Genomic DNA, 23,949 nt, shown 5'->3' with positions numbered 1-23,949 from the left:
GCATTTTCTCATCATCACTGTCTTGTGAATCATCATCTGCTCCATCTACTTCTGGTAAATCTTAAATCTACATCCTTATCACCACCCATGGTGTTCATCCTCTCAGAGAAATGATCAAAATTAGACATGTCTTCATCTGAATCGTCTTCCCAGTCTTTCCAATGATTCAAATCCACACTAAGCCAATTAAGCTTCGCCCTTTCTTTTGTTAACCTTGGCCATGACTGTCCAGATTCTCCTTTCTGTAAACAACATAAAATTGATCTATTCGTTCTTTTATGCTTGGAATCATTTGGATCAATACAGTGGAAAAGATCAATTTCATTTAAATGTTTAAAATTATCATTTCCTCCAAGACAACTGAATGTAAGTTTGGATTTTTCAAAATTTACATTAACATCTTTACTGTCTTCAACACAAAATTCAATGATGATATCTTAGTCCCTTCTATCATACTACTTTGCAAAAGCAGGCCTCGTTATGAACGCGACAGGGGGACGGGTGGGCGGGCCTCTCTGGTGGTGGCAGCTGGGAAGTCCACTATCCTGCGGTGGCGACTCTAGCGTTTTGTGCCCGGTCCCGGCCTCTGCTCGCTCCCCTCAGGTGACCGAGGCAGCCGAGGGTTTGACCTGGTTCCCCACAGTGCACCGTGTGGAGAGAAGGGCTCCTCAGGTCAGAGAGAAGAGGAAAGTGTAGGAAAAGGGGCGTGAGGACGGAGAATGAATGTGCGTGCTAGTGAGGGGTGGTGAGCCATCTTCACAATTTGCAACTTTGAGATTATTACTATTATTTTTTTTCGGGAGAGGCTTTTGCTATAGGGTGCGTGCGCTCGCCAGAGAGACGGAGAGACAGAAAGGGAGAATTCACCCCCACCCCACCTCTTCTGGCGGGATGGCCACACCGGGATCCCTTCTCCTCCATTCTCCTCTTGGGAGGGACGTACCCGGCATGAGTTTAAGCCGCCAGGTCTGAGACTCAAACCACAGTCGACTACATGGGAGTCCAGCGACATAGCCATTACACCAACTGCTGGTCCCTACTATTTTTATTATTACGTCTGTTAGGGGGATCTATGAATAATAATCTCTGATATTGTAATTGTTGCAGGGTGACACAAATGCACCTATATAACATGGCAAACTTAATAAATGTTGCGTGTGTGGGTTCCCCAGGTAGTGTGGTAGTTAAGGTGCTGGACTTCCACATGGTTCACTGTGGTTCGAGTCTCAGACCCAGTAGCTTGAAAATTATCCTAGGTACATGTGCATATATGCTGAAAATTCTGAGAGGAGAATGGAGAAGAAGGGATTGTGGCATACCCATCCACTTGAAGGGTGATTTTCACTTTCCTCTCTCTGACTCTGGTGAGTGTATGTGTCCTATAGAAAAAAAAAATACATGTGTTCTGCTGCTCTACTTAGCTATTTGTTCACCTCTATTCCTCTTCTTGGGTCTCCTTATTCCTTGAGACACAATAATATTGAAATTAAGCCAATGGATAATCCTACAATGGCCGGTAACTATTCAAGTGGAAGAAAGAGATACTCATCTTTCACTTTAAATCAAAAGATAGACATGTTTAATTTTAGTGAGGAAAGCATGTCAAGTGAGGTAGGCTGAAAGCTAGGTCTCTTGTGCCAAACAGTTAACAAACCTGTAAATACAAAAGAAAATGTTTGAAAGAAATGAAAAGTGCTGTCCCAGTAAACACATGAGGGATAAGGATGTGAAATAGCCTTACTGCTGATATGGAGAAAGTTTTAGTGGTCTGGATATAAGATCAAACCAGCCACCACATTCCCTAAACTGAAACCTAATCTAGAACAAGGCCCTAGTTCAGTTTTATGAAAGATGAAAGAGATGAGGAATCTGCTGAAAAACAGCTAAGTTAGAAGAGGTTAATTCATGAGATTTAAGAAAAGAAGTTATTTCCATGATATAAAAGTGCAATGTGAAACAGCAAGTCCTGATGTAGAAGCTGCAGCAAGTTATCAAGAAACTCTAGCTAAGATAATTGATAAAGATGGCTGCACTAAACAACAGGTTTTCAATGTAGATGAAAAGCTTTATATTCCAAGATGCTATTTAGGATACTCATAGTAAGAGAGTAGAAGTCAATGCTTCAAAAGGTAGGCTGACTCTCTTTTTAGATGTTAATGTAGCTGGGAATTTTAAGCTGAGTGCAATACTCATTTATCATAATAAAAATCCTAGGGTCCTTAAGAATTATGCTCAATCTACTCCGCCTGTGCTTTATAAATGGAAAAACTTAGCCTGAATGATGACATATCTGCTCTAGCATGGTTTACTGAATATTTTAAGCCCACTCTTGGTACCTACAATGCAGTAAAATAATAAATTTATTTCAAAGTTTTACGGTACACTGAAAATGCATCCAATCATCTAAGAACTCTTAGGGAAATGTACGGGAGATTAATACTGTTTTTATAGCTGTAACAGAACACCCATTCTGCAACCCATAGATCAAGGAGTAATTTTGACTTTTAAGTCTTATTATTTAAGAAACACATTTCAAGGGTTGGATGATGGTTTAGCAGTAATGGAACACTCTTTGAGATTGACCACATGGGAACATTCTGGGTTTGCATCTGGAAACAAGCCGGGGTACATCAGGCATGTGTTTGCTTATGATCTGGGGTTGGCTGAGAATGGATGGATGATGGTGTGGTGATTCTATTGGTGGTGCCTGTCTCTCTCTGTCATGGGGTGGGGAAAGAATTAACTTGAGAGAGAGAAATTCATTTTATAAGGCTATAGCTGCCATAGATAATGATTCTTCTGATGAATCTGGGCAAAGCAAATGGAAAATCTTATGGAAAGAATTCACTGTTTTAGATTAAGATTATTCATGATTAATGGGAGGAGATTAAAATAGTAACATAAACATAAATTTGGAAGTTGATTCCAGTCTTCAAGGATGACTTTGAGGAGTTCAGGACTTTATTGAAGAAAATGACTGCAGATGTGGTAGAAATAGCAAGAGGACTAGGCTTAGTAGTGGAGTCTGAAGATGTAACTGAATTGCTACAATTTCAATATGAAACTTTAAAAAATGAGAAGTTGCTTTTTATGGATGAACAAAGCAAGGACTTTATTGAGTTGGAATCTACTCCTGGTAAAGATGCTGTGATCACTGTTGAAATGACAACTAAGATTTAGAATATTACTTAGACTCAGTTGATAAAGCAGAGGCAAGGTTTGAGAGGACTTACTCCAGTTGTGAAAGTTCTAATCTGGATAAAATGCTATTGAACAGCATCGCATGGCACAGAGAGATCTTTCATGAAAGAGTCCATTAATGAGGCAAACGTTGTAGGTATCTTATTTTAAGAAATTGCTATCCCAACTTTCAGCAACTATCACCCTGACCAGTTAGCAGGCATAAAGATTATGACTTGCCAAAGGCTCAGAAGATGCATAGTTTTTTTTTTTTTTCAATAAAGCATTTTTAAATTTAGGTATGTATATATTGTATATTTTTGGACTTTATGTATAGTAGGAAACCAAAAGTTTGTATGCCTTCATTGCAATGTTCACTTTATTGCAGTGATCTAGAATTGCATTTACAATGTCTCAGGTATGCATCTTTGTCCCTGTAAAGTTGTAGTATAGGTTCCATATATATATATATGAGAGAGGTTTTTGCTATAGGACGCGTGTGCTCGCCAGAAAGACAGAGAGAGACAGAGAGACAGAAAGTGAGAAATCACCCACTAGGGGGGATGGCCACACCGCAATCTCTTTTCCTCCATTCTGCTCTCGGGATCTTAGGCACGCACGCACATGTGCCTGGCATGAGTTTAAGCCATCGGTTCCAGGACTTGAACTGCGGTCGTCTACACGGGAGTTCAGCGACATAGCCATTATGCTAACTGCTGGTCCCATGGTTCCTTATGTATTTTGAGTATTGACCTTTTTGGATATATGGCTTGTAAATATTTTCTCTCACTTTGAGATTATCTCTAAATGTGACTTTGTTTTAGTAGGCAAATATTTTGTATGAATACTCATGATAAAGATCCTATAGTTTCATGACAATTAATGACAGAGAAGTTCATTAATTTCTTCTTATGATTGGAAAAAAAGGTGATTGGCAACCCTGGGTATGTGCCATTGATTTTCCATACAGACATAGGTAATGTGATAGCTTCTCAATGTGACTCTTTTCTAAAATGCCTTTACTAGGTTGTTTCTTTGGAGTGAAAGTAGCCATTTCTTTGAGAATAGGCTATTCACATCTGGTAGATTTGTATTGACTGTTGTGAGGTGTTATCCATAATGAGATTTGTGTGTGGTCAGTTGTCCATTATATAATCATATTGGTCTTTATATCATAAAGATATAGACTCTCCAAGAGAGTTTGGAGGAAAAAAGCCAACTAAGTAGAAAATGAATGAGTATGTTCAACAGTTAATTTCCTTTTAAATTTGATTTCTTTGCCTGGCCTTTTACTTCTCTTTCTGCTTCTTTCCCAATTGTCTTCTCTTTCCTTCTTTGGAATGAATGATTGCTTCAAAAGATTGGTAAATTCATCTAGTGTTAGTGGCAAATGAAAGTAAAGACCATTATTACCTTCAGGGGAGACCGATGGTTACTGAATTCTAAGTTTGGGAAAGAGCCTAACTTCAACAGGAAACGTGTTCTGTGTTCAGTGTCTGCTGATCTTATGCAGCATAATTTATCTTCTCCATTTTCTTAAACATTTACTCTCTATGGAATATTTGGAATCAAAATGAGATTTTTTTTATTTTAATTATTTGTCTAGCAAAGGAATACCAGTAACTATAGGCATCTCTTCAGAGCAGCACACTTGATAATGGAAACATTTGTCTTTAGTGTCTTTAATTTTACCTAGGAATGTTTTTATCATCATCTTTCATTTTAGAATCAAATCAAGACAGCTATTTCTGTTTAAAGTCACAGCTAAATGTCAGTTTGTCAGCTGGCTTTATTTTTTTTTTTTGAGGGAGATTTTTTGCTATATGGTGCATGCATTCGCCAGAGAGACAGAGTGAGACAAAGAGACAGACAGTGAGAAATCACCCCCAAAGGGGGATGGCCATACCACAACCTCTTCTCCTTTAGTCACTTCTCGGGATTTGGGGCATGTATGCACACATGGCCGGCGTGAGTTTTAAGCCACTGGGTCCAGGACTCGATCAATGGTTGACAGTGTGGGAGTCCAGAAATGCAACCAATTGACCATCTGCTGGTCCTATCAGTTGGCTTTTTATCTAGAAAACAAGCCATTTTGAAGAATCAGCTCTGTCATCTACAAGAGAACAGCAGGGTGAAGGTGCTGTTCGGGTCTTCTTTTATCAGGTCTAATCACATATTGATAATGGAAAATCCATTGGTAGCAGGCTGAAGGTGCTGTTTGGGTCTTTTTTTATCAGGTTTAATCACATATTGATAATGGAAAATCCATTGGCAAAACTCCTTCACTTTAAGATAGGTTCATTGTCCCTTGAATGACTTAGATATGTGTGAATAATTTGAAAATATTTCATGTTACAAAGGACATTTTGACACTTGAATAAAATAAATAAATCTTTGCCTGAGTTTAAAGTATCAAAGCCACTAATTTATATAATTTTTGAGTTTCTAAAAAATAATTTAGTATAATTTCTGTTTTGTTTGTTTATCTTAAATCATGTTAGTAATTACTTGAATGTTATGCTTACATAAGTCTCTTTCCAGGGTGGGTCAGATAGATATTTTGCTTTATGTTAATGGAAAGAAATTATTATCTGGTCTTTGTTCAGGCCTGTTGGGTTCTTTTCTGTATATGTGTAGATATCTGCTTACTGCCAGGAGAAGACAGACCCACTGGCACTATAGATTAGACTTTGTGTGTCCTTTCTGTGCAGTATCTGCTTTGGGTTTTATTTTATTTATTTATTTTTTTGTTTTAATGTGAATAATAGATATTAATTATCCATGCATTACAGTGCGGTTCTACTATTTAAAAGCAGCTTGAGGGGCCAGCAGGTGGAGTCATGTTTAAGGTGTTAGACTCTCACATGACCAACTGCAATATGGGTTCCAGACTCAGTGGTTGTGTGTGTGTGTGTGTGTGTATGTGTGCCCAGAATACTGAGAGGAGAATGGAGAATGCTATCCCTTCTAGGGGGGTGATTTCTCACTTTCCCTCTGTCTCAAGCCCTATGGCAAAAAAACCAAAAACCAAAAAACAAACAAAAAAAAAGAAAACAAAAAAACCAAAAAAAAACAAACAAAAGCTTATAAATAGCTGAAAGCTTTTGAATATCAACTGAAAAAAATATATTCTTGTAACTCTTAAAAATGTTAGACAAGTTTGTGTGTCTTTAGAAAACTGTTTTGAGTATACCTTAATGCTAAGTCCTCTCAACATTTCCATTAATTAGTGAAGTTAAATACCATTTTTGTAACTGAGGGATTGAGGTGTCTGATTTGATATGTATCATGAGTGGTATCTGAGTTTGCAGTGTCTATTTTTTTTTTTTTTAAGACAGATTTTTGCTATAGGGCACCTGACGGAGAGACGAGAAACAGAAAGTGAGAAATCGATGCAATTCTTTCTCCTCTCAGAGTTTTGGGCACACAGACCACCAGAGCCTGGTTTGTTTCAAGCCTCCAGGTCCAAGACTAGAACTATGGTCTGCCATGTGGGAGTCCAGTGCCTTAACCACTATGCTGGCCCTGCAGTGTCTATCTTTGGAGCCCATGCTTTGAGTAGCAGGGAGCTGCTTCCACCATGGGAAAAGAAATAGTAGCTGAAGAATGATGATTTTAAATGACTTTTTTTTTTTTTGGTTTGTTTGTTTATACAAAGGCAGAACTATGGCAGCCAGAATTACCCCAAGTAATCAATCCTTGGACATTGCTCTGAGTTTCTAATAGCTACAGCTTTCTTTTCCTAAACCTCCCAGACCCCTGGGCCCCAAATCCAGAATCTGAAGGCTGTTTCACCAGCTACTTTGCAAATACTCAGCCTGCTTAGAGAAGTCTGGCTCTGTGGCTTGAACATTTGAACAAAATCTACCTGAAAGTTTTAAAGATAGCCCTGACTCTATGCCAGAATTTGAGAAGTTGTTATTTTCATAGTAAGGCACGAAATGTAGCATCATCTCTTTCTGTTTAGATTTCTAACAGAAAAGATTTATTTTTCAGTGCCCTTTTCTCTTTGTTTATGACCCTTCTGCCTCCAGCTCACTGTGTTGGAACGCTCATAGGCCATGTATTCACTAACGTGTAAATCTGGTGATTTATAAAATGCCTGTCACTCACAGTTCCTGGATACCTTGTATAAAATAAGAAAGAGAAAATAAAGAACGAGTTTCTCTGGGAGATGATGTGATTGTTTTCAGGTGTCTACTCACCCTGTAATCATTTTGGTAAGAGGCTTGTCCTTTCATAGGCCTCTTGGGATCGCAAAGGACCTCGTTGTCTGAACTAAATATTTCTATAGACGTCTCTTCTAACTTTATGACTTCTTAAGCCTGGTAGTTAAGTCACCTCATCTTCTCAAATGGCCAATTTGTGGTGGCATTAGTTGCCTTTTTCTTTGGCCGCAGGTGTAAAGTTGGTTCTTATTTGATTTTTACTGGAAGCCACTTAGAGGCTGTTGCCTCTCACTTGTAGGTTTTAATAGCTGAACACTTCACTCCCCAAATCCTAAACTTGATGAAAGTCTTTATGTCTTTAAGGATAGCATATTTGACAGGATTTACTGCACTATGGCTTGGAGAAAATATGATGGAAAATGTGTCTTTATGATTCTGATGTAATCATCCTTAGTGTTCTATCACTTAATAGACACTAATTTTTTTGAAGGCAAGCATTGCTTGTGCCTTCACATCTTTAGTACTTGACATATGCCAATTCCTGACTTGCCCAAATCCTAAACTTTGCTTTGAAATCTTACTTCTAGTCTCTACAGTATATACTCTTTGAATAACGTGGTGAAAGAATCCATCCAGTCTCATTCTTTGAGTAAGGGAGGAAGGAAGCAGTAGCTCATGAAGATGCCTGAGATTCTCAAGGACCGGGGACATGATTTTGCTTTTTATTTTTTTTTAACTTCAAGATTGCCTTAAAGGTTTCAGGTAAAGCTTTCTGCATAGCAGGCATCAAGTGTTGCTGACACCCTCTCTCTCTGATGTGGGGATTGTAATCAAAACCACAGAGTTCTATAAGTCTGTCTGACCAGTGAATGAACCTTGGCATAGAAATACCATTTCAGATGTTCCTCCAATAGGAATATTTATCAAAGCATCAGATATTGTTGTTGCAGTTAATTGGAAACACTTGTCAAAGTGACAAGATGAGAGAAGCATGTGGGACTGATTACACCTAGGGAATCTGTCAGAGAATGTGGTGAGAGCAGCACTGGTTTAGGGACTTGTACCTCAAGGTGACACTAGCATTACTTACCTAGCAAGACTTCTTTTGTTTTCCTGCATTGTGAATTATGAAATGACACCCTGTGCTTTACATCCAAATTTCAATCTTTTGGGTTAAAAGTTATGTTTATTAAATTTGAACAACTGGTACTTGATGCAAACTTAAAGGTATCTTGATTTTTACAGCAACTAAAATACTGTTATTCTGGTGCTGATTCCTGGTATAGCAGCTGGCAGCTAAAGGAAGAGGGAAGGCAGAAGGCCAAACCATTGCTGTGGCTATGTGACACTCTATCTTCCTTTCTCTCTGTTACAGGAACCCCTGTTTGGTTCTATATGCAAATTGCACCTATAAGAAATGAACATGAGAAGGTGGTCTTGTTCCTGTGCACTTTCAAGGATATTACACTGTTCAAACAGCCAATAGAGGATGATTCAACAAAAGGTAATTTTTTAAAGAATTACTACACTTAAGAAGTAGGCTTTTACTTTAAGATCTTGCTGCTGTTGGGACTAGCAGTTGGAGTAATGACTATGTCGCTGGACTCCCATGTAGTCGACTGCAGTTCAAATCCCAGACCTGGTGGCTTAAACTCACACCGAGTGCATGTGCGTGCGTGCCCAAGATCCCAAGAGGAGAATGGAAGAGAAGAGATTGCAGCATGGCCATCCCCCCGGGGGGGAAGAGGGAAGGCAGAAGGCCAAACCATTGCTGTGGCTATGTGACACTCTATCTTCCTTTCTCTCTGTTACAGGAACCCCTGTTTGGTTCTATATGCAAATTGCACCTATAAGAAATGAACATGAGAAGGTGGTCTTGTTCCTGTGCACTTTCAAGGATATTACACTGTTCAAACAGCCAATAGAGGATGATTCAACAAAAGGTAATTTTTTAAAGAATTACTACACTTAAGAAGTAGGCTTTTACTTTAAGATCTTGCTGCTGTTGGGACTAGCAGTTGGAGTAATGACTATGTCGCTGGACTCCCATGTAGTCGACTGCAGTTCAAATCCCAGACCTGGTGGCTTAAACTCACACCGAGTGCATGTGCGTGCGTGCCCAAGATCCCAAGAGGAGAATGGAAGAGAAGAGATTGCAGCATGGCCATCCCCCCTGGGGGGGGCGATTTCTCGTTTTCTGTCTCTCTGTCTCTCTCTGTCATTCTGGCGAGCGCATGCACCCAATAGCAAAAACCTCTCAAAAAAAAAAAAAAAAAAAAGATCTTGCTACTGTCATTATTTTAGTAAACTCCATTGGTCAGACAGAAAAACGCAATTTTACTGAGTGATCCTTCTTTCACTACATATTCATACAAATAATTGTCCAGAATCAGTTTCCTTCAATCATGTTGTTTGAGTAGAAATAGCATGACTACTCAAATTTGAAATAATAGCTGGTTAACTTAAATTGTAATAGGATAATTGAGATAAGACATAAAGAAGAAATGTCATAGAGTGTTGTTAATTGAGAGTGAGTTTCAACACACTGTACCACGGTAAGCTTTAGAACCAAGAAAGTGCAACAGCCTTTGGGCTAGTTTGGGTGATGTCCGACTGGAACTCAGTTGATAAATTGATTAAAATTTATTGTGTTGACTAGGATTTTGTCAGGTGACTTTTTAAGGTAACTTTTCATTTTTATTTATTCAGTTATATGTTCCCATATGTAGATGTTGCTATATTATGTAAAAAACAGTTTTGTCATCAACAGAGTGACTAGCAAAATGCAAGTCTCCTAAATGAAAACATACTGACTGTAATAATATCTAGAGACTGGTATAGAAACCAATAGTCAGTGGCGTATGCTTATACCTCTTTTTCCATGTAATTTACTCCCAATTTATTCTCTCAATTATGTTTAAATGAGAAACTGGTGTCATATAAATGAGGCACTTCAAGTACCCTTACAAATAGTTTTTGTACAATGTTATTTTTAATAATCTCTTAGGAGATATAAAATGAAATGCTTTCTCTTTGCATTTGGCAAATTCTGACTTTTCTTACCTTTTAAAAAATTGGCACAGATGCTTTAATCTAAGTGTAATCATAATTATAGAAAAAAATCACATTAGGCTTATTTCTTGTACATAAATTCACATGAATGAATATAATATCTGCTCAGTTTATAGCTGGCATCAAATTATGAAAGGAAAAAATTTATAATATGTAAACCAGTCAAAGCATGACATAGAACAACTCATTTGTAAATGTTTCTGAAAATGTGTATGCATTAAATCATCTCTTTGAAGGTAGAATGAAGTATTCAATTTTTGGATCCACATTATCTGTTCCTCTGCAGTTACATAGACCTAATGTCCAGGAAATTTAGGATAAGTATAAATACATTTAAGAAACAAAAAGACGGAAACAGCAGATAGCATAATGGCTACGTCACCGGACTGCCATGTAGTTGACCACGGTTCGAGTCCCGGACCCAGTGGCTTAAACTCACCGGGTGCCTATGTGTGCGTGCCCAAGATCCTGAAAGCAGAATGGAGGAGAAGGGGTTCCCGCGGGGTGCGGGGGGGGCGGGATTTCTCACTTTCTGTATCTCTGTCTCGCTCTGTCTTTCTGGTGAGTGCACATGCCCTATAGCAAAAAACACCTCTCCAAAGGGGGAAAAAAAATAAAGAGAGAATAGTTTGATAATACTTTGGTTTAATGCTCACTTGTTTGTTTTTAAAATTCACAGTGCTCCGTCCAATAGCCAGAGTTTATATATTTTCTCAACCTCGTGTAGACTATTCACCGTATAAACACATTTTGGACCATAAAACACACACTGACAAGTTTAAAATAACAGAAATCTTAAAAAGTATGTTATTAGGCCACAGTGGAATTAAACTAGAAATTAATAACAAAAACATATCTGGAAAATCCCCAAATATTTGGAAAGTAACACATTTCTACATAGCCCATGGATCAAGGAGAAGCCATAAAAAAATTAGAAAGATTTTGAACTAAATGAAAATGAAAATATAATTTATTAAATCTGTGGGATATAGCAAAAACAGTGTTTAGAGAGAAATATATAACATTAAGTGCATATATATTAGAAAAGAAGAACGATATAAAATCAATAACCTATGTTCTGAACTTAGGAAACTAGATAAAGAAGAGCAATTTACACCAAAGCAAGCTGAAGACAAGAAATAATAGATCTGAGAGCAAAAATCAATGAAATAGAAAACAAAACAATATCCGTGGAAATGACCAAAACCCAAACCTGGTACTTTGAACAGTTCATTAAATTAAAACCTCCAGTCAGGGTAACCAATAAAAAAGAGTGGGAACATGAATTAGTCCTATGGACTAAATTAAAGCATAGTGAAGGAATACTAAGAACATCACTGTAGCCACCACTGAGAACTTAGATGAAATGGGCCAATTCGTTGAAATACATAAAATACTGAAAAGTGCACAAAGAAAATAGATAACCTCAATTATCCTATATCTACTAAAAAACTTAATTAATAATTAACAATTTTCCAGAAGCAAGAACATAAGGTGCAGATGGTTTCATTGGGAAATTCTACCAAACACTTCGGGAAGAAATACTAGTTCTCTAAGTCTGTTCCAGAAAGTAGAAGCAGAAGGAACTTTCCTACCTTTTCAGTGAGGTCAGCAATACCAAAACCAGAAAAAGACATTATAAGAACAGGAAGCTGCAGACCAATATGTTTAATGAATATAGAGGTAAAAAATCCTCAACAAAAATTAAATCTAGTAATGTATAAAAATAATTTCATATGGCAACCAAGAAGGATTTATTCCACATATGCAAGGCTGGTTCAACACTTAAAAACCAATTGCTATAATCCACTTTATCAATAGGCTAATGAAGAAAAATCCTATGATCATATTAGTTGGCATAAAGAATTTTATGAAATTCAATACCCATTTGTGATAAAATCTCAGCAAACTGAAATGGAGGGAGGGCTTCTCAATTGGGTAAGGAAATTAAATAAATGTACAGCTGAAAAGAGAAGAACTGGAAGGGCAAGTGTGAGCAGATGCTCTCCAGATCCTTGGATATGGAATGTTTGACTCAACCTGGCACACTCGGCTTGGTTGCTGCAGTTGCTGTGGTGTGTGTCTGGGTTAGGGCTTTTGAGTATGCTTTTTGATGCGCCCCAAAAGCTCAACAAGTGAGAGTGGAGAATATAAGGTGATTCTTGTTGTTCGAAATGACTTAAAAATGGGAAAAGGAAAAGTGGCTGCCCAGTGCTCCCATGCTGCTGTTTCTGCCTACAAGCAAATTCAAAGGAGAAATCTTGAGGTGCTCAGTGGAAATACTGTGCCCAGCTCAAAGTGGTGGTCGAAGCGCCTGATGAAGACACTGGGATTGAATTATTGACCTGTGTGAAAATGCTAGGACTTATCGTGAGTTTAATTCAAGATGTTGTACATACTCAGATTGTCCTAGGGTCTCACAACTACCCTAGAAACTAACTTTATCAATCAGGGACAGCAGACCTGATTGATAAAGTTACTGGTCACCTAAAACTTTACTAGGTAGGTTTCTGTATGATGCTGATTCCTCCATCCCAAGTGTTATAAGCCTGTCAAATAATAACCTTTGAAACTGAAAAACAAACAAACCTACAGCTAACGGGATTCTGTTTTAAAGTGATATATTTTAAACTAAAAGTGAAATGACTGGTATATCATTTGTCACTGAATATATTCTCCAAATGAATTTGGGAAAAGGAAAAGTGGCTGCCCAGTGCTCCCATGCTGCTGTTTCTGCCTACAAGCAAATTCAAAGGAGAAATCTTGAGGTGCTCAGTGGAAATACTGTGCCCAGCTCAAAGTGGTGGTCGAAGCGCCTGATGAAGACACTGGGATTGAATTATTGACCTGTGTGAAAATGCTAGGACTTATCGTGAGTTTAATTCAAGATGTTGTACATACTCAGATTGTCCTAGGGTCTCACAACTACCCTAGAAACTAACTTTATCAATCAGGGACAGCAGACCTGATTGATAAAGTTACTGGTCACCTAAAACTTTACTAGGTAGGTTTCTGTATGATGCTGATTCCTCCATCCCAAGTGTTATAAGCCTGTCAAATAATAACCTTTGAAACTGAAAAACAAACAAACCTACAGCTAACGGGATTCTGTTTTAAAGTGATATATTTTAAACTAAAAGTGAAATGACTGGTATATCATTTGTCACTGAATATATTCTCCAAATGAATTTTGTCTTACCTTTACATATGAGTGATGACCAAACTGAATAAAAAGACTTTATGTCATAGTGTTTACCCCTGAAAATATTTATATTGGTGTTTGCATTAGATGTGTATTGTTTTCTCTCATTTACTGTAAGTGATTTCAATTTCATGGCACAGCTAATGTTGGCCAAGACAAGTACTGTACTTTCTTGTAGTTTTGGCTGCTGCACCTTACTGGCAGTGTCAGTAACTACTTATCTATTTAAGGAAACTGAAAGTTGGCAGCATTTTACAATGAGGTTAAGAAAAGGATGCCGATATGGAAGGTCTGACTTTTATTCTTGAAGTTAATGCCTTTCCATTTATCTGCATCTTTACATTAGAATCATAAAGTTCTTTGTAAGGTACAGTCCTTTTTTTTTTTTTTTCAGTTTCTTTTTTTTTTGTTGGAGAGGTTTTTGCTATAGGGCGCATGCACTCACCAGACAGACAGACAGAGACAGAGAGATAGAAAGCGAGAAATCACCCCCCAGAGGAAATGGCCATGCCACAATCCCTTCTCTTCCATTCTCCTCTTGGGATCTTGGGCACGCACGCACATGAGCCCGGCGTGAGTTTAAGCCACCAGGTCCGGGACGCGAACCACGGTTGACTACGTGGGAGTCCAGCGACATAGCCATTACGCTAACTGCTGGTCCCGGGTACAGTCTCTTTTGAGTAAATAATTCATTTTTACAAAAAAGAAGATATTTGAATATGCTCCAGACAACACAGACCACTTGATTTTTGGACAGTGGATTCAATAGGCACGTAACTTGGAATTTATAGGGAAAATCAGACCCTATTATGAAAAGAATTAGAAGAATAAACATCTTACCAGTACTAGAATTTGTAGAGGAAGAGCTTTTTAGTTTTCATTTTTATTTTTAAAGGTTTTTGCCATAGCATGCATGCACTCACCAGAGAAAACAGAGACAGAGAAAGAAAGTGAAAAATCATTCCCCAGGGGGAGTAGCCTCACCACAATCTACTCTCCTCTTGGGATTTTGGGTAGGCATGCACATGCAGCTGGTGTGACTTTCAAATCTTTGGGTCTGGGACTTGAACTGCAGTCAACTCTGTGGAACTCAGCACCCTAATTACCATGTCACCTGCTGGGCTGAGGAAGAGCTTATTTTAAATAGGCTTTTATTTTGAATCTGCTCCTCATCTTCCAAATACACAATGGATTACTGAGAGAGCATTGTATAATGTACCTATGAATGGTATATGTGAGTTACTTTCTATTATTCATGTGAGTTATAAATTTAATATGAAAAATTCAATAGAGATAAAATATTTATATCATTAAGTCACCATCCTACTATATCCATGAAGCTAGGAATATAAGAAAGTATGTTTTGAAGCCTTGGTGTAATAATAAATCATTCATCTTTTTAAGTCCAGTAAAGAAGGCCATGGAACAGTTGGGGAATAACAGAGGTGATTTTATGGTAACACCATCCTATCAAAAGGATTTATATCTAGAACATTGGAATTGGAGAGAGTAGACTTATTCTTCATTCAGTCTTGGGAATAACTTAACATGAGCCATTTTATGAAATGGCTTTAAGAAATCTTTAATCCTTAATGATTTAAGGTTTAAAAAAAAACTAAGAGTAATAAAAAATGTAAAAAGTTAACCAAAAAATATAGAAATATTTAATTCCCTTTATCTTAAATGTATTTTTTTTTTTAACTAAAAATGCTGATTGAGTACACATCATGGTATAAGCACTGTGCTAGGTCCTGGAGATACACTGTGCCTCCTCTCACATTCTAATGGGGAAACAAACAAATAAATATATATTGGAAGCTTTCTTCTGATTGCTCCTATTTTCTCAGTACAATTTAAAACATGGTTATCTACTGAGAGTAAGGATTATGAAGGATGTGAGGAGGTGTTAGAAGTATTAGGCGAGAACTGGGTATGAACTGGTTATTTAAGAGAGGGGAACAGTGAGTGGACAAGGGAAATACAGTAGCATTGTGTGAAGGTCCATGGGGAATTAGTGGTTGTGAATTCCACTACAATTTCTGGGCATGATTCTGTGTTTTATTCTACTCAGTATGTTTAGTCACAGGGGATGTAGAGGTAGAAGTAGGTGAAAAGTAGGATTTACTCAGGGTTGGGTCTTGATCAAATGAGTAAAAATAAGAACTGAGGAACTCAAGTACAACGAGGGAGTTGAGGATGTTTGCATAAGAGTACATAGAGGGTGTTCTCAAAATTTTAAAGAAATCCTGATAAAAGTTCTGCCCAGTATAAAGAAAAGAGGGTTTTAAGATTCAGAACGGACAAGTGAATCTACACATTGGCAAAACCAGAATGAAATCCCAGAGGAAGGGCTTTTTATTTTCTTCATGTGAAAAGGGCCCAGTGATTGGAGCAAGAATCTAAGTCCTTTGAGGATTTGCCAAAATTGATTGAAATTGACATAAATTCCCTACTTCTATTTTTAACCAGGAAACACAGACATGGCTGAAATAATTGAATAAATATGATGTCAGCCAACTAATATGAGTACAACTCTTCCTGATAAAGAATTCTGACCACTAAAATTTTATTCTGAATTAACTGTGTGCTCATGTGTGTGCGTGCACACGTGTATGCATGTGCCCATGGTGTTTTTAGATAGGGCCTTGCTACGAGTAAATATTCTTGTTTTCACCTTTTAAAAAGTTGAGATGACAGGTGTACAACACTATGTTTAGCTTTCTTAGGGTAGACTGAGAATCAAACCCGAGTCTCCCATGTGGCCTTCACTTACCAAATGGCAGCAGGCAGCATGTGCAACCATGACTGGGTCTGCATTGACTTCTGCCGGGAAATTGAATGGCACTGGGTGATGTCAACAATGCCATTGAATCATACCATTCATTGGTAACAAAAAACATTAAAGGGGAAGGAAATAGGCTTTGAGGGAGTAGTCGAGAGGTGTCAGGAACTTTATATTGATTATTGCTCACACCTATAATTCTGAAAATTATGTTTGCTAAGTTCACTTTCCTGTTGATGATCCTGACTGATTTCAAATCTCAATAAATAGACTCTTTATTGTGCCATCCTGCCTTACTTGAACCACTGGGAACTTCTGGGATTTGGCACCTTCATGCCCTGTTCTTCTTTTCCCTAAAAAAACCTAGACATAGTTGCTAGAATTCACATTCTGACAGAATTGTACTGTTTGCATCAAAGCAATATACTGATAATAATTCAAGTTCCTTGTTATCTTTTGCTTCTAATCATGAGGTCTTGGAACTGTTGTTCAGATAATCAGTCAGTGGTACCTGATACATTATTTATCATAATAAAAAGGGGAAAATTACAGCCAAGAAATACATTCTGCTGATTATCCATACGTGTCCTAAAAGAGATGGCCCACATCTCTGCCCATTTATGCTGTACAGTATTTTCAAACAAACTCTGAAACTGCCAAGATAATTACAGTGTGCAATATCCTGTGCCAAATAGTGATGGCACCTTCTTGCCAATAATTGAAACAAAAAATTCCCATAGAATGAAAATAACAGTGAAAATAGCAACCATCTCCTTGTGGGAAGCCAATGGTTTTCTTCAGAGAGGAAACAACAGATGAAATATGAGTAATTATACCATGTAGTCTCTCTGGCCAAGAGTATAATTGTTTACCTAAGCGTTTTTCTTATAGATTAGAATCTTGTGTTGCAGTCTACTAGATTGATTTAACTGCCTCTGCAACTTCCTTTTATTTTTAAGATTAGGCAGTCCATGACAAAGAGGTTAATTGCAACCCAATAGAGCTAAACTAATGTTTTATTAAGAAGGAGTTGGCATCCTGAGCTTTTAGGAGAACAAATGTTCTCAGAATGCCATGAACAACTTCCAGAGCAAAGATTTAGGCTCTTCATATTCAGCTGTCTGTTCACATTACCCCATATCGACCACATCTAAGTAACGTCAGCAAACTATGCTGAATAATCAGTCACAACAGTTAGGTCTCTGTAAAGGTGAGATCAGTAAATGTATCACTGGGAAAAGTTAGAACTGCTGATACATCTTTTTTTCTCTGACCTAGACAGTGTGGCTGCTCAATTTTTTCAAAGTTTGAGTGTACATGAAGAGTTGGTGAGAGATCAAATTAGCTAATGCAGCTAAGAGTGTAGGTAATTCCAGATGTGTGCAAGAGCACAACGAGATAGGCATGAGGAAATTCAATGTAGCCTTTTCTTCATTTAGTTTTGCTAGAGGGTATGTGTGCTCACCAGAGAGAGAAAGAAAGTGAGCAAATGAGGAAGTGAGAAATCATCCCCTACGGGGAATGGTCATTCCACAGTCCTTTCTCCATCTCTTTCTCCTTTCAGTATTTTGGGCACACATGCACATGTGACAGCTTATTTCTCAAGCTGCTGAGTCTGGGAGTCAAAACGTGCTGTCCTCCATGTAGGCTTCAGCTGCCTTAACTACCATGTCATAGCCTGGCCCTCAATGTAACCTTTTTAGTGTTCATGAAAATCCAGAAAGTATTTCAGTGTGCATGAGTGGAACATATGTATGGAAAAGGAACAAATGTTAAATTGACTGAGGTGCAGGCAGGAACCAAGTGCCATTGTGGGTTGGTCTAGATGAAAGCTGTTGTATTTATTGTGTGAAAGCTGTTGTATTTACTGTGTGAAGGGTGTTGTATTTACTGTGACTTCTTTTTTTCTTTTCCATAGAATATTTGGCAAGAGTATGTGCTGAGACTGAGGAGAGGTGATACAGGGATCTCGAGAAAGATATTAACTGTTTAAAACTAGGAGCTGTTGAGAAGGCCTTTAATTAGAGACATAGAAGGATTATTGAGGGGCTCAGAGAGCTCATCTTTGAGTGCTCCCATTGGCTTAAATGTGGAAAAATAACTTTCCTTGAGTTTGCATTGGTTCTCCTTCTTCGAGGGCCTTTTGATAAAAAAATGCATAAATAATCTCTTAATTTGACAATTGCTCTTGGTTTTAATTTCTGTGAAAGAATGAATTTTTTTAAAGTATTTCCTCTTAAATTTATTTCTTCTATAGTGTTCAAGTCAGTTCAACACTGGCCACCACCTTCCTTTTCTGCTAGAGCTCCCCAGTTTTCTTGCTGAAGAAGAATTATGATCCTTAACACTTCCAGCATTCCCTCTCTGACCTCCACTCCCATCTTGTGTCTACCTTCTCCAACCCAAAGCCTTCCCTTCCCTTCATGTTACGAGTTATGCTGACACTTGTTGAGAGCATAACTTTATAGTTTATTTTTAATAAGTTTATAGTTTAATTTTAATAACCTAGTGCAAATGTGTTTATTTCTGTTTAGTTCTTTTAAACTCATTTTCTCATTTATTCATTCAATGAAAATGTTTCTAGTACCCATATGTGCCAATCGTGCCAGTATCCCCATGACTGAGTATGGAGAGATGAACAATAGCAAGAGATATGATAACAACTAGGGATAGAAAGAGGAAAATCTGCAGGGCTAGCAGATGGACAGGTGGTTGAGGTGCTAGACTCCCAAATGGCTGACTGTGGTTTGAGTCCCAGATTTGGCAGCTTGCTTTCTCAATTTCTTTCTTTCTGTGTCTTTCTGGTGAGCACATGTGCCCTATTTTAAATTAAACAACAATAACAGCAATTATAATAAAAATTAAAAACAAAAGAAAATCTGGCACCTTAAAGTCATATCATGAAGTAAACCTTTTCCATCTGTATTAAAGGGTAATATCACACTTATTTTTCAGTGTCTTTCTATCATTTAATCAGTGACAATCCTATTTTTATCCATGGAAAAAGATGCATATGCTTTTCTGGGTAGATTTATTTATTTATTTATTTATTTTTAAAATTTGACCAGAGAGGCACAGAGTGAGTGAGAAAAAGTGAGAAAGCAAGCCGTCAGTCAGGTCTGAGACTCGATCCGTGGTTGGCCATGTGGGAGTCCAGTGCCCTTCACTACCACATCACCTGCCAGCCCCAGAAAAGATGCGTATGCTTTATTTTCAATGTTTTTAAAAAACTTTTTCTTCCTTTAGGAAACTAAAATAAGGTAAACCACGGGGATGAAATATTCCTTTACCATACTGACTTTACATATAAAATAAGATGACTGTGGTTTGAGTCCCAGATTTGGCAGCTTGCTTTCTCAATTTCTTTCTTTCTGTGTCTTTCTGGTGAGCACATGTGCCCTATTTTAAATTAAACAACAATAACAGCAATTATAATAAAAATTAAAAACAAAAGAAAATCTGGCACCTTAAAGTCATATCATGAAGTAAACCTTTTCCATCTGTATTAAAGGGTAATATCACACTTATTTTTCAGTGTCTTTCTATCATTTAATCAGTGACAATCCTATTTTTATCCATGGAAAAAGATGCATATGCTTTTCTGGGTAGATTTATTTATTTATTTATTTATTTTTAAAATTTGACCAGAGAGGCACAGAGTGAGTGAGAAAAAGTGAGAAAGCAAGCCGTCAGTCAGGTCTGAGACTCGATCCGTGGTTGGCCATGTGGGAGTCCAGTGCCCTTCACTACCACATCACCTGCCAGCCCCAGAAAAGATGCGTATGCTTTATTTTCAATGTTTTTAAAAAACTTTTTCTTCCTTTAGGAAACTAAAATAAGGTAAACCACGGGGATGAAATATTCCTTTACCATACTGACTTTACATATAAAATAAGATGGGCATAGTTAGACAAACTTTTTGGGATATTTAAATGAGGAACTAATGCTTCCTCATTCAGAAGCACAGTTTGTGTTCAGAATGCTTAGAAAACTGGAGGATGACAAAAAGCTTTATTGTTGTAGTCTGCCTCCTCACACGTTTGCTTCACTGCATGGGCCTATCATGATGATTTGTATAATTCCAAGTATAATTTAATTGATTCCTTCAATATCTTCTTTTATTTCTTTCAAAAATATTTCTGAATAAACCTTATTGAACACAAGGAATAAAAATGGCTTTTTCTCTTCTTTAAAAAATTTATTCAATTTTATTCATTATCAGTATTGTTATTTGAAAAATTTGCTATAGGACATGTGTGCTCACCAGAGAAAGATAGAAAGAGAGAGAGGGAAAGTGAGAAAGGAAGCCGCTTGTGGGAGTCCAGTGTCTTAGCCACCATGCCACCTGCCCGTTCTGTGGGCTTTTCTTTTGACCTAACTCAGATGTGTGAGTTAGATTAAAAGAGGCACAACATTATCCACCTCAGAAATAGAAACCTTCTGTAAATAAAAGATTGCCTTGAAAGTTTCTAGAAGTAGTCATTTCAGCTATAATATTCAATTGATGTAAGATAGGAAAATGATCACCAGATAATAATTTAATGTAACTGTGGTAGTATAATGGCCATCACTTGGAGACATCCTCACCACTCTTACCCAATAAAGCCAAACTAACCCAAAACTCGTTGATGATAAAACAAAATGGGGCTTATTTTTAGATCTTTGCCTTAAAGTTACAAATACAATTTAATTAATTTATTTATGGCTTATTTTATGCCTAACCCTGTATCAAGTGCTGAGTATGGAGAGATAAACAATAGTTTAGCAAGTGTCTGATATGTTCATCAGCATGCATCAGTGTTGTTAGGGCCATGTGTGGTTATGTATCCTGTGTTGAATGTATAGAGGAGAGTATCTTTCTCTTATGGGTAGATCAAAGGAGCTTCCAGAAAGAGGTAATACTTGAACTGTTTCTGAAGTTACCAGTGAGTATTGTTCAGACATATGGGTGAAGGAAAGAGGTATTCCAGGCTGACAGAATGATTGTACCATGTGATTCATAGAAACATGCAACATCACAGGGAATACGAAGAATTCCCAGTAGATTTAATTTTAGTTTTTAATTTATTCATTTAATTTGCTATTGGTTTTAGTAAGGGTGAGATGTAGAGTATATGAGAAAGTGACAGAAGAAAGATGTAGAGTGAATATTTTGGGCAATTAGAAGTATCATGGGGCCATTCGCCAAGACTAGAACTACATGAATGATGCAGGGTTGGGGATGAGGGAGAAGATGGTGCTGAGATCAAATTTGTACATGTTGAGTATCAGATACCTGTAGAACATCTTAATAAGAGGTGGCCAGTGACTAATTAGACGCTTAGGTTTGGTGCTTAGAAGGAAATGTAGATTGGTGGTAGAGATACTGAGTTTTTAGAGAAGTAGTAGCAAATCTGGTACCTCTTTGTTTCTCCAGCATGTTGTACAGGGCGTGCTTTGGGGTTGCCTACAATTCCTAAAAATCCAACATTTGTTTGTACTAGTCACTAGGAAGAGGTCCATTAATGAAGAAATAAGGATTTTCATTACATGGTACCACTTCACTTCTTTTCCAATGCAATTATTGAATACATGGAGGAGCTGAATTGATGGGGCAATATAAAGCTGAAATGAAAGCAGAATTAGCTTGAAGAAAGAGTAGTAAAGTGTGATTTCACCTACTCATGTGGTTTCACAGATTTTAGGCTGATGTATGCCCAGGATTTCTTCCTTCGGTTTTTGTCATATCATCTGAAATTTTGTCATTGTTGTTAGTCATTTCTATAGTCCATCAGGAGTTACTCATTGTTTAAAGAGTTGTTGGCAGATATTCTATGAAGGATAATACTGTAAAAGTTATCAAATAGTTTTAATGAAATCCTTAATGGTTCAGAACTTTTGAAGAGATAACTAGAGAAAGGGTAATTGAGACAGAACCAGAATATTACTGGTTTTATTCTATTTGTTCCTATTTTATTGACATTTCCTTGAATTGAATGATTTTAATAATAGTAATTTGAGGCCTCTAGAAAAAATTTCTTTCCCACTAAATTCACATTCTTTTCTCCTAAAAATTACTGCTCTTTTAGAAAACGTTATTAAGAATTCCAGGTATTTCAGACATATATTTTGCATATCCTTGCAGTTGTTAATTCAAGAGAAACATTTTGCTGTGTTTCAAGGAAGGTGGAAATGTGATATGAAATGTGAGATCTTTTTAAATTGGGTTTTATTTTCTTATGTGTAATATCTGCAATAATACACTGTGGTTCTGGTTTTATTAGAGTAATACAAGCTGCTATAACACATAAATCCCCAAATATTAGTGGTCTAACACAACAGGAGCATATTCCTTGCTCATATAGCAGTCCAAGGTAGTGACCCTCGCAGCATATGGCTTTCTTCCATGTGGTGAGTAGCTTTGCCATCTCTAGTAGCTTTGTTGTCATTTGCATCCAGCTGGTCAAGGCAGGAGAAAGTATAGAAGAATCACAGTTGCTTCTTTAGTTGTGGTATGAAAATGAAACACAGTACTTCTCTTTACATTCGGACATTGGCAAACACCTAGATGCAAGGACTGCTGTGAAATGACCCCTGGTTGGGCACCTATGTCCCAGTTACAAACCTGGACGATACAGGGCACAGCACAGAATTTTGTGGACAGCTAGCTACCTTGGCTATAGGGACTATACAATAAATACAAGTAAATCCAAGGTCCTGCATAAAAATCACTGATTATTTTATAGCCACTCTTTGAATATATGATGATGTCTATGTAGAAATAAAATGGTTTAGATTGATACTTTGCACTCATTCTGGATGTTATGTGGTTACTGAAATCATTTGAATATTAGCAAACTGTTGGATTCTTTATTCATTATGCATTGAAAAACTGAGACCTTCTTTTCTTACTTTTAAGGTTGGACAAAATTTGCCCGATTGACACGGGCTTTGACAAATAGCCGAAGTGTTTTGCAGCAGCTCACGCCAATGAATAAAACAGAGGTGGTCCACAAACACTCAAGATTAGCTGAAGTAAGTGTGAGACTAACGATGATGGTGTTGGTATGTTTTAAAAAAAGACTGAAAATAATTATTTCTAGCTATCATAGTAATAGCCAGAATACTTTATACTTAATTGGTAATTAACTTTTCTCTTACAGAAATCTGGAAAGTCCCATTATGTCTTTTTGTTCTCTCCAAAAGTTTTGAAATGGGAATGTAGTTCATACATGCCTATAGAATGTGAGGGTTCCTTTGAGCAAATGTGACAGGAGTTTTGTTCACTCCTCATTTATGTATGTAGCTAACACTTATGGATGATTTACTCTGTGTGCTTGGCACTCTTCAAATAATGTAAAGATGAAGAAGAAATAGGCTCTGTCTTTAAGGAGCTAAAGATCCAGCAGAGGAAGCTTACCACAGATTGTGAAAAACACTGTGACAAGGTGTAGGAGAACACGTGCAAGAACATTTACCCCCACTTGGGGTTCAGGGTAGTTACTTGGGTGAAGTGGTACTTGGGATGAGTGAACCTTAAAGAAAAATATGAGTAAGGAAGGTAG

General features: G+C 37.4%; 1 protein-coding gene and 1 pseudogene across 1 annotated transcript in view; one reads left to right on the top strand and one right to left on the bottom strand.

Annotated features, from left to right (window-relative positions):
* LOC102488031 (prostaglandin E synthase 3-like) overlaps window positions 1–1,323 on the bottom strand; it is a 4,843-nt pseudogene extending 3,520 nt beyond the window's left edge.
* KCNH5 (potassium voltage-gated channel subfamily H member 5) overlaps window positions 1–23,949 on the top strand; it is a 113,079-nt gene that overhangs the window by 42,879 nt on the left and 46,251 nt on the right. Inside the window, exons 4-5 of the mRNA XM_027768333.1 lie at window positions 8,725–8,853; window positions 23,304–23,419. Coding sequence (XP_027624134.1) covers window positions 8,725–8,853; window positions 23,304–23,419 — 245 coding nt within the window. The remainder of the gene's footprint in view (window positions 1–8,724; window positions 8,854–23,303; window positions 23,420–23,949) is intronic.

This window comes from Tupaia chinensis, unplaced genomic scaffold (genome assembly GCF_000334495.1).
Source record: "Tupaia chinensis unplaced genomic scaffold, TupChi_1.0 Scaffold000075_1, whole genome shotgun sequence".
Lineage (NCBI taxonomy): Eukaryota > Metazoa > Chordata > Mammalia > Scandentia > Tupaiidae > Tupaia > Tupaia belangeri.
Note: the sequence above shows the minus strand (reverse complement) of the source record. Positions and strands in the feature narration are given on the sequence as shown.